At 26.8% G+C, this 12804-nt stretch overlaps 1 protein-coding gene across 1 annotated transcript; it reads right to left on the reverse strand.

Moving 5' to 3' along the window:
• Positions 1–9033: 9033 nt before the first annotated feature.
• On the reverse strand, positions 9034–10923 carry LOC114128550 (helix-loop-helix protein ngn-1-like). The gene has a single exon (XM_027993084.2). The coding sequence runs from the start codon at positions 10812–10814 to the stop codon at positions 10269–10271; it is 546 nt and encodes a 181-aa protein (XP_027848885.1). The 5' UTR covers positions 10815–10923; the 3' UTR covers positions 9034–10268.
• Positions 10924–12804: the final 1881 nt, after the last annotated feature.

Here is a 12804-nt window from a genome sequence, read left to right on the forward strand (position 1 = left end):
TTGTTTTTGTTTGCTTATTTTTTTTTTTAATATTATTAAAACGAAGAAAATCTATATTTGTACAATGTACATTGTATGAAATTAAATTAGAAAATATGTAACATTTAATATTTATAGTGATAGACGACGAGGCTGAAGAAAATTGTAATTATTTTCATATGTAATTATATTGCAGTATGATTATATTATATTATCATCGTATCAGCTTTAATTTTTACTTATGAAAAAATAATAGTAAAATTCAGATTGCGTAGGTGAGTAAGTCTTTAGTAATGCATAAAATTATGAACAAACAATTATATAAAAAATATTCAAATAGCCTTTAAAGGCTATTCATTATCGACAAATGCATGGACAATAGGTAAAAACGCCGTAAGTATTGTTGGAGATAAAGCATTTTATCTTAGTACATCGTACTGATTATGATTGGCAGCATTTTGGGTTAGTAACCCGGACTGGTTTTACTTACCATTGAGCAAGTTGACTTTCAGAATAATTAATAATATATACCTATACAATATATATATAATAAATTGATATAAAAATAATAATTCATGTTAATTATACTTAACAATAATAATAATAGTAAATGTAAATAGAAAATAAACTGATCAAATAAAATTAAAACTAATAAAGTATTAAATCTTGAAATGTATTATATAGATACATAGATATATTTTAAAATATACTTTTATTAATTATATAGTTAGTATATAATTAGTAATTATGTAGTGTGTAACTATTTATTTTATATCAATGTATTAATTTCAGTGATTATAATAGTAGACTTATTTTTTAAACATATAAAGGCATTAAAAGAAACATTTGTTTTAAAAATATTTCAACTAAATCTCTAGAAGAGTATTTCATAAATAACAACAATTTTAGATTTTACAAAACACATTAATTTAACATAATAACATATTAGGTACATTTTGTGGGGTTTAATAATAAATTATTTACATAACTTTTATGACCTATGAAAACTTTATTACGTATAATATGTTTTACGGACATTTATTTTATTCATAATGTATAATATAGTTCTCATATATTTTGATTCTTTTGATTTTACAGCCTCGCAAGTTACAGAAACTAAAAGCTATCACTATACTCACGTACCTAACCTAACCTAACAGTTAATATTTTTGAAATAAAATATTTTCCACAATGGAATCAGGTTGTCGTTGTTGTTATTTTAGGTAATTTGTTGATTTAGTTTCTATCTCATAGATAAATAGTCGAGCGTACTTGAACTTTGTAATAATGTCCCATAAAGTTATGGGTCAGTTAATTAGTTTTAGCAACAAAAAAAAAATGACCTTTAGTTCAATCGTGCAACTGCAGTTTATTTTACACACACCGTTCTCAAAATAATAATAAACATAATTATTATTATTTAGATTTACCTAATACTAAAAATAGAATAATTTCATATCACTGAAATCTTAAACCTAGAAAAAACTTTGTATGTATACCATTGTTAGGTAGGTATTTTCTAAAGTTTAGAAAATCAGAAGAGGTTTATGACACAACGTTAATATTTTATTACATTACATTATTACAATATTGTTTCGTAAATCGTAGTCATCGTTAGTAGAATTTTCGTGGATACGACATATCCCATACGAATTTTTATTTACACCCAGTCGTTATGTGGTGAACTTAATGTAAAATGTATGACTTTGACAAGCCTGCGGTATAAAACAATATATCGATATTTTGTAATCATCAACGTCACAGAACAATACATTACACATATACCTAGTATATTAGTATTATGGATGAACGTTAAATGAATACGTAACAAGGCCATTTCACAGCAGCTATATAACACGCAGATAATAATAAAATATAATAAATCACGTGTAAAATGGTCCGGTTAAATACGCGCGTTCGTTTGATAAATTAAACTCGAAATCCGTTTCGTTATATTATTATTATTCGATCGAACCGTATAGTGGAATATTCTCGGCTTATCGGACGTAATATTGTAACGAGATCCGAAAGCACGAAACGAAACCTTATATTATCGTATTATATTGTGTACAGTAGATGGATAGAATAATATAATAAAGACAGGTATAATAATGTTTGAAAAGAAAGAGCTGAAGTCTCGTAATAGAAAACAATAATGATAGACTCGTATAATATGCATCAGAGATTTTGCGCTTCCCAACATTGACGATCGGATTGGGTATGCAAGATTCACGTTGCGACGTACATAGCTGGTCACAGTAAATTAAATCTATAACTTGGTGGATGTTACATTTTGTATTTACACGTACAAGTCGTACCAGATTCATATAGTTGGTATGTATATCACATAAACTTTTTAGAATTCGTCTCAAAAATCCTGTGAACGCCGCTCGACCTTGTAAGTCATATTCTCTCATTCGATTTTTGACGAAAGTCACTTTTCAGCCAAGAAAAACTAGCGAGATAAAATGCAACTACTTACAAGAGTACTTCAATATATAATATTTTAATTTGTCTACATATATTGATTATATTCTATCGTAGGCGCGTCTAGTATAGACGAGTGTCACTAAAAATGTAAATACGATTTTTTTTCTTTCAATCGAACATATTATATTCAGAACAACAAATCTCATCTCGTTCAGGATTTTTTTCAATTTAAAACAGTAAATTGAAACGCATAATAATTAATTACACATGGTTGGCTTTAAATCTATAAAACGCGTTTATATAATATGTACCTACTACACTAATACATAATATATTATAATATTGTATAAGTAGAAGTGGTAAATTGAAAGTAGTGATAATCGTTTTTAGATCGAATTATCATTTTTTCAAAATAATCTCATACAAAATTAAATTTACACATATTAAATGCAGTATATAATTTTATATTATGTTTAGTTTTTTTTAAAAAATTCGATAGTTTTTCTTTTTCAAGGTAACTACGTTCCATGTTGAATGGTGTAAGTTCAAATAATTTATAATAAAATAATAAAAGTACCTATACACATACAACGTATGATTTCCCAATGGATAACTATTTCATATACATGTTATATATATATTATAGGCTTAATATAACATTTGAAGGACACAAAATCAAATAATATTTCTCTTGAGTTGAGTTCAAGTAGAGGTGAATAGAAATATCATTATATAAAATATAAAATCATATCACAGTAAATGCCGAATATTATAAATTCTTTATTTTAGAATAAAATTTATTTTAATATCTTTGTAATATAAATCTATGTATACACTTCGTCATGTATCAAAAAAAAAAAACACGTAAAAATTATTTTATAGAATTAATTGTGGTTTGAATATACATTTTCTGTTATACACACGTGTCTCTCTACGAATAGTAAAAGAAATGTGCATTAAAACGATTGTTGTACATCATAGATTATAATATTTAAGCATATAAATATTATTATTATTTACTAAATGCAGTACATTTTGGAGTAACAAAAAATATTAACGATTATGACTTATGAACATTTCATATTCGAAACCGAAATACGTAAGCTAATAAATAAAGATATTGCAGTATTGAATGTTATTTTGTTATAAAAAAAAATTATTTATCTTTATTTAAAGGCCAAATAAAATGTATATAGTGTGTAGGTACCTATTGTTTTGTAAAAACTACAGTAATATATAGTATGGCTTATACTACAGAATACTGGGCACGTTAATTGCTATTGGTGGAGGTCGATGTTGATAGTAAATTTGGCAACTTTCTGTTACAAGTTCAGAGCTGTTAAAGTTTTGTATTGGAGTTCTCAACTAAACAATTCGTCAAAAAACTAATATATTTTACACTAGCTATAATATAATTAAATTAGGTACCGATTTCGTTCGACGATCAATGATTTTTAAAAATTATTTTTTCATCGATACTGTTTCATAATTTATTATTTATAATTACTATGTATTATAACTTCATAATACACAGAATTATAAATTAATTAAAACATAATAATTTTATTGAAAAAAAAAATGATTTAAATTTAATCAAGATAAAATCATAGTCATAACCACAAATCAGAATAAATAATTAAAATATAATTATATTTTTACAACATTTCATATTTTATTATTCGAATTAGTTGTTAATATAGATATTATTAGTTAGAATTATAGTTTGGTATTTAAAACGATACTTAAAATTTTAAAATATCTATAGGAAAAATGATTAATGATATGATGCCTGATGACATAATAAATCTTTAAAAACTGTAGATTTCAAATTGATAGCATTTTATTTAAATTATTTAGTATTTTTTTTCGTTAAAATAACCTAGGTGTTAGAGTATATGAATGTTTTAACAATTTTTTTTTTAGCTAAGTAGTTGTTCAATACTACTGATTGTATAAGTAGGTATAAATAACAAAATTAACAAACCGTCAATAAAATCTTTATTTTCATAGAAAAAAAATATAGACAGATTAAATCTAATTGTTAATTTCTAAAACTATTTTTACTATTAACTTATGAAGTTAAATACTATATACTTATTGTTATTCGCGTATATCAATTTGTTCAAAAACATTAAGATTACTCTATAACATATGAGATGATTCATCAATAGATAAATCGCCCATTGAAATACGTTTGGTAATGATACTATAATACTTAAATAATTGATATTAATCTATCCACGTTTTACAATTTCTTGGGTTGACATGTCAATGTCTGACTGTAATAAATATTAGATCTAATGTTTTATTGGTTTAATATAGGTATTTGAAAACATTTTTCAGGACTACTCTCTTTAGAGTTTTTATATATAATATAATAATTATATACACATACTAATAACTCAGAAACTGCTTGTTCAAATTTTGATTTAAATACATAAAAGTCATCTGATTAATAATTTACTGTAAAAAAGATTGAATGTCACTTTAAAAAAATAAGTTTTTATTAAAAAAAAAAAATAGGAATGAGTATTATGTATGCACATTGCACACTCAGTGTATTCAATAAAATAACTAATTTTTTGCCTAGGTGTTTACATACAAATAATTTTTATTTGTTATTTATAATATATATTATTATTTAAAAGCACTTAAAATGTGTTTAACGAAAACGCCGTAGTTAGCCCGTGTAACTACGAGTGAGTTTTGAATTAGATTATTAATTATCATTCTTATGATTATAATATAATATTATTAATTTTCGTTACATAATGTGCCTTACATGATTTTGCGTAAAACAATATGTAGAAAAACCACTGAAATGTACAAAATTTTAATTTATTAACGTTTTTGCTAACATAAATTATAAGACTTGGTCAAAAAATGACCCATTCTTTACACTTTGTTCCTAACCTATATTAGGTACATTTTAAATCGTGTATTGGGAGTAGTATAAAATATAGATACAACATAATAAAATCATTATTTGTGATAGAATAAGCAACTATAGAATGACATGTGACCGTTTCAGATGATGTACATCATAGACGATGGATCATAATGAACTAAAATAGACTGATGGATATTAATGTTAGATGAATGGATATCATAATATTTTCAAGTTAACACTTTACGGTTATTATTATTTAGTAAATATCGTACATAGTTAACTTTAGACAGTTGTAACCATTCTTCACACTATACGTTTACTTACGGTAGAAAATTGAAACCCGAGGATATCGATGTTTTGAAATGTTTTATTTAATTTAAAATATATTATTTAAAAAAATATATAATAATGTTTACTTATTTGTAAACATTAATTATTATCCTAAATGCAAACATAAAAAAAGTGAGAAATTAGGTACTCTGATATACATATACACTAGTTGTTGAGTTATTCACTGTGGGTGTTGTGTTAGAATTGAATTCAATGACTTATCACTATTTAAGAAAAACAAAGCTAAACGGAGAAGTTCTATCAGTCTATATAACACAAAATATATTAAATATTATATTTTTTGATATTACCTACTATAAATATTATTTATTTTATTTATAGTAATACAGTAGATTGAATTAATTTTTAACGAAAACATTGCAATTAAAAATTTCATGGTGTGTATAAAATATATATTTATTTACTTATTTATTTTTAATATAGCTTACATAATACCTTATAAGTTAATTAACTTAAGTTTATAATATAATTTAATAATATTAATAAAGGTAAAGTTTTTAATAAAAAAAGACAAGTATTCATTAAATAAGATAATAAATATAAAGAATATAGTTAAATGCCATTAATTATATTTCAAAACCATTATAGTTGTCGAAGTGTAGATTCATAATTATAATTGATTTAGGTTGTTACAGGAATAAAGTATACGGATTTTAGGTTTATAATTGAGCGTGGAATTACTCATAAAAAGTGGCTCTTGAGCTGGTGTGAAAAATTGATATAATCCAGCTTATTTTTATGTATTAGGTATATAAATATATTATATAATTATTATAATATATTTTTTAATAAATATAATTACGCAAAAAAGTCAAAATATTTTGAAAATTTTATCCTGTATAGAAAATGATCAAGTAAATATTTGACAAAAATGTAATGTATCTATCATTATTTGCTTTTGACATATTTATTAACGTATTAAGGAGAAATAGTTATTTTACTTCTAAATATCTAATATCCTAAAAATAGGAAACCTTAAACACATTTCAAGTCATACCATAAATTGATGTGAATTTTCACTAAACCGTCTAAACCTTATTATTATAATGTATAGACAATTTATGAGAAATCTTGTATTATGTTTTCAAAAATTAGATATAAAAATGATTTTTTTTATAATTTTTAACTACAATTAATAAATAAATTTCAAATTTTACAAATCCGTTAAATTGAATTTAAAGGCTTAAAAATAATATTGTAATTATGTTTTTTTGATATTTTTAAATTAATAAATGAAAAACTTAAGCCATGTTAAATTAGAATTTTCACGCTGCATAAAATTGCTAATCAATATTTTTTTAAACTATACTTATCAGTATAAAATCAATTCATTCATCACTTCACTTAAAATCTAAAACATGAATGTTTAATGTATATTTATAAATTGGGATTAAGTTTAATTTTATCAAAATTATCTTGATTCTTATAATGTTTGTACGCGTAATTAAAATATAATGATTCAAATTGGAGCTTATTGGAAATGTTACTGTTGTCGGTATGCAATACAATTTACTACAACGAAATAGCGACTATAATTAATTTGGAGAATTTGGGGCGGTCGGCGAAGTCAAAATTCGGTGCCAAAAACGTGTACTAATGGAAATACAATTTTGGTATAATTTTAGAATCAAGGAATAAATTATTCGAAAGCAGTGGGGGAGGTCTGATACAGCATTAAATTAGTAGTAGTGCAAACTATTAGAATTGAAATCAATCGATTAGAGGCGTCGAATACAAATTAATAGTTTATTAGTTTATTACTATAATCGTGTACAAACGGTAAGACAATATTTTGTATAATTTATTTCAATAATCTTAAATTGCAGAACCTTTGTAACACACCTTATAGTGAAAATGTGCAATTGAACGTACTTTGTCGGCTTAATCTGATTGAAAGTTCAATATAGCTTTTAATGGGTATCAAAACTAAACTCAATTTTATTTACTTTTCTTAATAATCAGTAAAAAAACGGACATTCATCAAGTGTTAATATTATTATTTTCTATGAATAGAACAACTTTTAATAAATGTTGACTCTTTTTGAGTTATTTATAAACAGTATTAATTTTCTATTTTTTTTTTTCTATAAATGTTGATAAAATAATTCTCTCAGTCAAAATTCTTGAAAATTTATTACAAGATCCCAAATAAGTTATTTTTACAACTGCATATTATACTTATTTAAAAAATCTAATCTTATTGACTATTGACACACACACATTTATCTTGTATACATATTTTGATGTTCAATTTTTACAAAATCACAAGTATCTTGTAGTAAAAAATTAGTAAAATGTTTAATTTTTAATTTTTTATAGTTAAGTGTAGATTTAAAAGTTTTATTCGTATAATTAATTTTCCTGTACGCAATAACATTTTCAAAATACCTATTTATGGAAATATTATTGGTTTATACTATGGACCTATTCACTGTTTACTGTATTTATAGTAAGGTACTATTAACTTATAAGTTAAAATAAAAATAATATAGTATAATATAAATATATAATTATAAAATAAATTAAATGTTTTCAGTAAAAGTTAAATCAACTTACTGTAATACTTAATGTAAAATAAATTACTTTCATAGCTTTATCAAAAACCTATTATGTAATTTGATATTCTTAGTGATATAGGCAACCAGACTATTTCTGTTCAGAATTGTGTTTTTTTTTACACAATGATAAATCATTTAATTCAAATTTAACATACCCACTCAACACCTAATGAATAGTAAAGCGGTACCCACCTGTCTACCTTTTTTCTTTTGAATACACAATATTTTGTGATTTTTGTAGAAAAAACTACAATTTGTCGTTATAACAATATTCCACGTATTATCTACTCTGTTGTGTAATTGAAAATTAAAATTATTCCTGTTATTATATAGTAATATAATACAACATAGGACATATTATATTATTGATCATATACTTACGTTAAATAACAGGAAACTGTAGTGGAAGTTATTTTGAAGTAGCTATTTATTTTCAATCAAATTTTGTTTTATCTGCATGTGTACATAATGCTATAATAACACACAGGTCACTTACCATTAAAAACATTTCGATTTTCAAATGTATACCCATTTATATATAATACTTCAATATGATTGAATACTTCAGATAATAATCAATTGTACTTATACAACGAAAAAATATATCTTTGGCAAAAATATGTCTTGAAAACAATAGATGCTGTGTTATTTTATTATTATATTTATAAAAACTTAATTTCTAAACTAAATACTTTATTAACTCACCATCAATCAGAATAAAATATGGGTTTTATAATTTTCTAATAAGAAAACATGAATGTAATATATAAATTAATCATTTATTAACATGTTACAATAATTCAATAATTACAATTATCAGTCTCAAATAGTCAAATATGTGTAATTTACAAGATATTGACAATATTTTATGTAAAAGGAAAAAAACAAATTACTACATTATTAATTTACGCAAAATATTCTAAATAAAACGAAAAAAAAATAACACTTATTTATATAATAACTTATAATGTTTTACAAATGAGTTTAGCTTTTTTTTTTGTATACAAATAAATCTATCGTTATATAATTTGAAATTATAATATCACAACACATTATTTTTTTATATTTTTTTAAAAGTTATTTTCAAAGTTTAGAAACTGCAGAGTGCTAAAACTCATAATGTATGAACTATGTTCAATAATGCAGTATATTAGTTTTGCGAGAATTTATGTTTTGGACGACTCGGAGAAAATCCCCAACTATATTATAGTAGGTATAAAATGCCCTGCAAGTTTTGTTATCCGAAATATTAATATAAACTATTATAATATAGACTATATTATATTTATTTGTTTTTTTTGCAGCACATTGATATCTATACAATGACCCACTTCCATTTTGTATAAACAATATGAAATAAAATATAGAAACGTGTGTGATCGTTATTCGTTTTGGTAAAGTATGATAATGTAGCAAAAACTCTAAAAACTGTACAGGTATAATGCTACTACATTCACGCATATAATAACATACTATATTAAATCAGAGTTTCATAAAGTAATGTGACATTTTTTAAACGGGTCGGCCAGGGATTTAAAAAAGTACCTACATCATGATTTTTTTTTTTTAGTATAAGTTAAGATTATAATATAATAATACGAGAACAAGTAAAGCGGTCTTCAATAATGAATCTTATCGGCAAACAGTCAACAAAAACCGTTTTGAGTCGTCATTAACTTTTAAGGTAAAACAAATATTGAATATTATTGTTCGCGCAGACGTAAATAATTTAAATGTACAACACGACGAAGTGTAAACGCGTCAAAAGTATTTTACACAAGAAAAAAATAAATAATAATAATGATGTCTCACCGGTGTTTTGTTCGAAAAATAATTCGAATTTAGCTATTAAAAATGATTATAATATACCGTGAAATCAAAATAATATTGATTAGGTAAAATACATTTTGGGAAAATCGACAATAGTGAGTACCGAGAGTGCTTTTTAAGTCAAACTAAAAATAAAAAATAAATAAATAAAAATAAGGAGCTTCAGCGCTTGCAGGTTTTTTCGTCGAGATTACGCCAATATATAGTGGCCCGTAACGTACCGTCGTCGTCTACTGTTGTTGCGATGGCCACAGCGGCGGCACGCCACTGCAGTGAGCGTAATACGCGGGCGTATCCAACGCCGCGGACGGCTTCGTCGCTGAAGGCGGCTTCGTAGCGATCGGACTGCCACTGGCCATCGAGGGCGTTCCTCCCAGCTGTTCGTGTAGGGCCACGATGTACGTCAGGGCCATCTGTAGCGTTTCGTATTTGGACAGCTTTCGCTCGTCGTCGGCCGCCGGAACGACGCCCCTGAGCCGGTCGAACGCTTTGTTCAAGCCGTCCATGCGACGCCTCTCGCGAGCGTTTGCCGCTAACCGACGGCGCTTCCTGCTACCCGCCGCGTCGGCCTTTGCACCGCCGCCACTGAAACTGTTATCGCTACCGCCGCTGGCCGACGCCGTCGACCGACAGTCGGCCGACCGTTCCTCCGTCGCGACGTAACCGTAACCGCTGTCATCGTACCACTGCAGACTCGCGTCGATTCCGCCGAAAGGGTCGTCGAACACGTCGCAATAGGGTTGCAACTGATGCGCGATGTCTGCGGTCCTCAACATGGCGTAAGATCGAATCGCACTGTTTTCACGCCGACACGACAATAATAGACAACAAAAATAACAAAAATAATACCGTCGATAATATCGCGATGCGTACACTCCGACCTACAAGAACCGTATACCCGAAACCCGTTGCACCGTCTCCGTTATATATAGGTAACCGCGCGTTAATGACGATAATCGTCGTTCACCCTGACGCGGAGGGGAGGGGGCGGATCCCGCGATGCCCCGATAGGAGCAACCGGATCGTGAGGCTACTATACGGATATTGCTATATTATTATGGTTAAAATAATAATAATAATATACAGGGTGATTCGCCAATCACAATCATCCCCCATGATGTTTCATTAGGTACCTATACGTGAAAATCAATTCGTTCAAATTTTGATTTTTGGAATACTACGCTTAGACGCTTAAATATTTTTAAATAATTGAGATTTGATATTAAATTGTACAACTATAGATGAATGATGTCTTGTGTCGATACAAACGATCTTATAGCTTATCTACTGTAAATTGTTTAGAGGATAAGTTTTTTGAAGATTTTGATGTAACCAATTCGAACGAGTAGTTCTCAGTTATTTAAACGTTTTACACTATAATTTTTTCACTATATATATAGTGTTTGTATTAAGAATAATAGATATTAAAAATGATTAAATTAAAACATAAAATAGTCATAAAGTCGGATTTAGTATTTTCATTATACCGTTTTTGTAAAATATAAGTATTGATAAATTAAATTAATTGGTACTAAAATATTCAAATAATCATATATCCCTACCAAGTCTTATCGATCCTAATGATTGACCCATGATTATTAGTATAAACATTTAAATAACTACTCGTTTTTAATTTCGATTTTGATTATGTGGTATATTTATATTGATACGTCAAAATGTTTATAAAAACTATTCGCTATATAATTTACGGAGTAGATTTGTCATCATTCAAAAAAATTAAAAAACTAAAATACTTGAAAACATGGTCTCTAAGTATATTTAAAAATTATAAAAATCAGAGAAATATTTTGAATAAATGCATTATTGAAAAATATAATATTGATGAGCAATGAGCATGGTTGTTGTGGTTGTTGAATCATTCTGTATAATAAGTACGCGGTGAGCGCGAGCGCACGCGCGTCCGATAGTTACAGTTATTTTTTCGCGAGGGATGGTGATGCGTTGGGTAGTGGCGGTGGTGGTGGTGGTGGGAGGTACTGATTTGGGTAAAAGGTATTGTTGGTGAAGGTAGTACCTATTTTGCAACGACGCTCAGCGTACTCTCAATATATATACTTGTTGTACCCATACTGCCTACCTGTACATTATTATGATATATATCAATCTATAGACTATATGTATCCGCCCGCCACTGCCCCCCGACATATATAATAGTAATTATAATTATATATATTATTATTATTCACATGATATAAGTGTGAGATAAACAATAAATCGTTTAATTTTGATTCGCTTCGCCAGGCCGATTTGCGTCTTCTTTATTACACCCGCTTTACCTAACTATTTCGAAATATTAAATATTTTACAACTATAGGCCATCATAGAGTACAATTAACTGCTTTCACAAGTGCATAATATTATTATATTATAACAATAATATGTACGTGGGATTTGTGAAACAGACGACTACCAGTTACTAGCATAATTGATCGAATTTGGCTACTATGCGTTTATTTTGCATCGACTCTTACGAGGTTAATTTATTTTCGGTTTAATTCGTGTAATGCACATACATTTTCAACCATTATTGTCACTATAGACGCGTAATACGTGCAATCAGAAATGAGGTTACCCTATAGCATATTTATTAGCACAAATCACGTTATTACAATAGTATTATAGAATAGAATGATTTTAGTGAATTAGTCAGTAATTTTATGATACCTAATGTTATTTTAACTGTGACAACAATTTAGTACCAAACAACATACCATGGTAAATAGATATCCAAAATTAATAATAATA

This window comes from Aphis gossypii, chromosome 1 (assembly GCF_020184175.1).
Source record: "Aphis gossypii isolate Hap1 chromosome 1, ASM2018417v2, whole genome shotgun sequence".
In the NCBI taxonomy this organism is placed as follows: domain Eukaryota; kingdom Metazoa; phylum Arthropoda; class Insecta; order Hemiptera; family Aphididae; genus Aphis; species Aphis gossypii.

Coding starts and splice junctions, on each gene's coding strand:
- LOC114128550 (XM_027993084.2), bottom strand. CDS start 10,814: ATGTTGAGGACCGCAGACATCGCGCATCAGTTGCAACCCTATTGCGAC.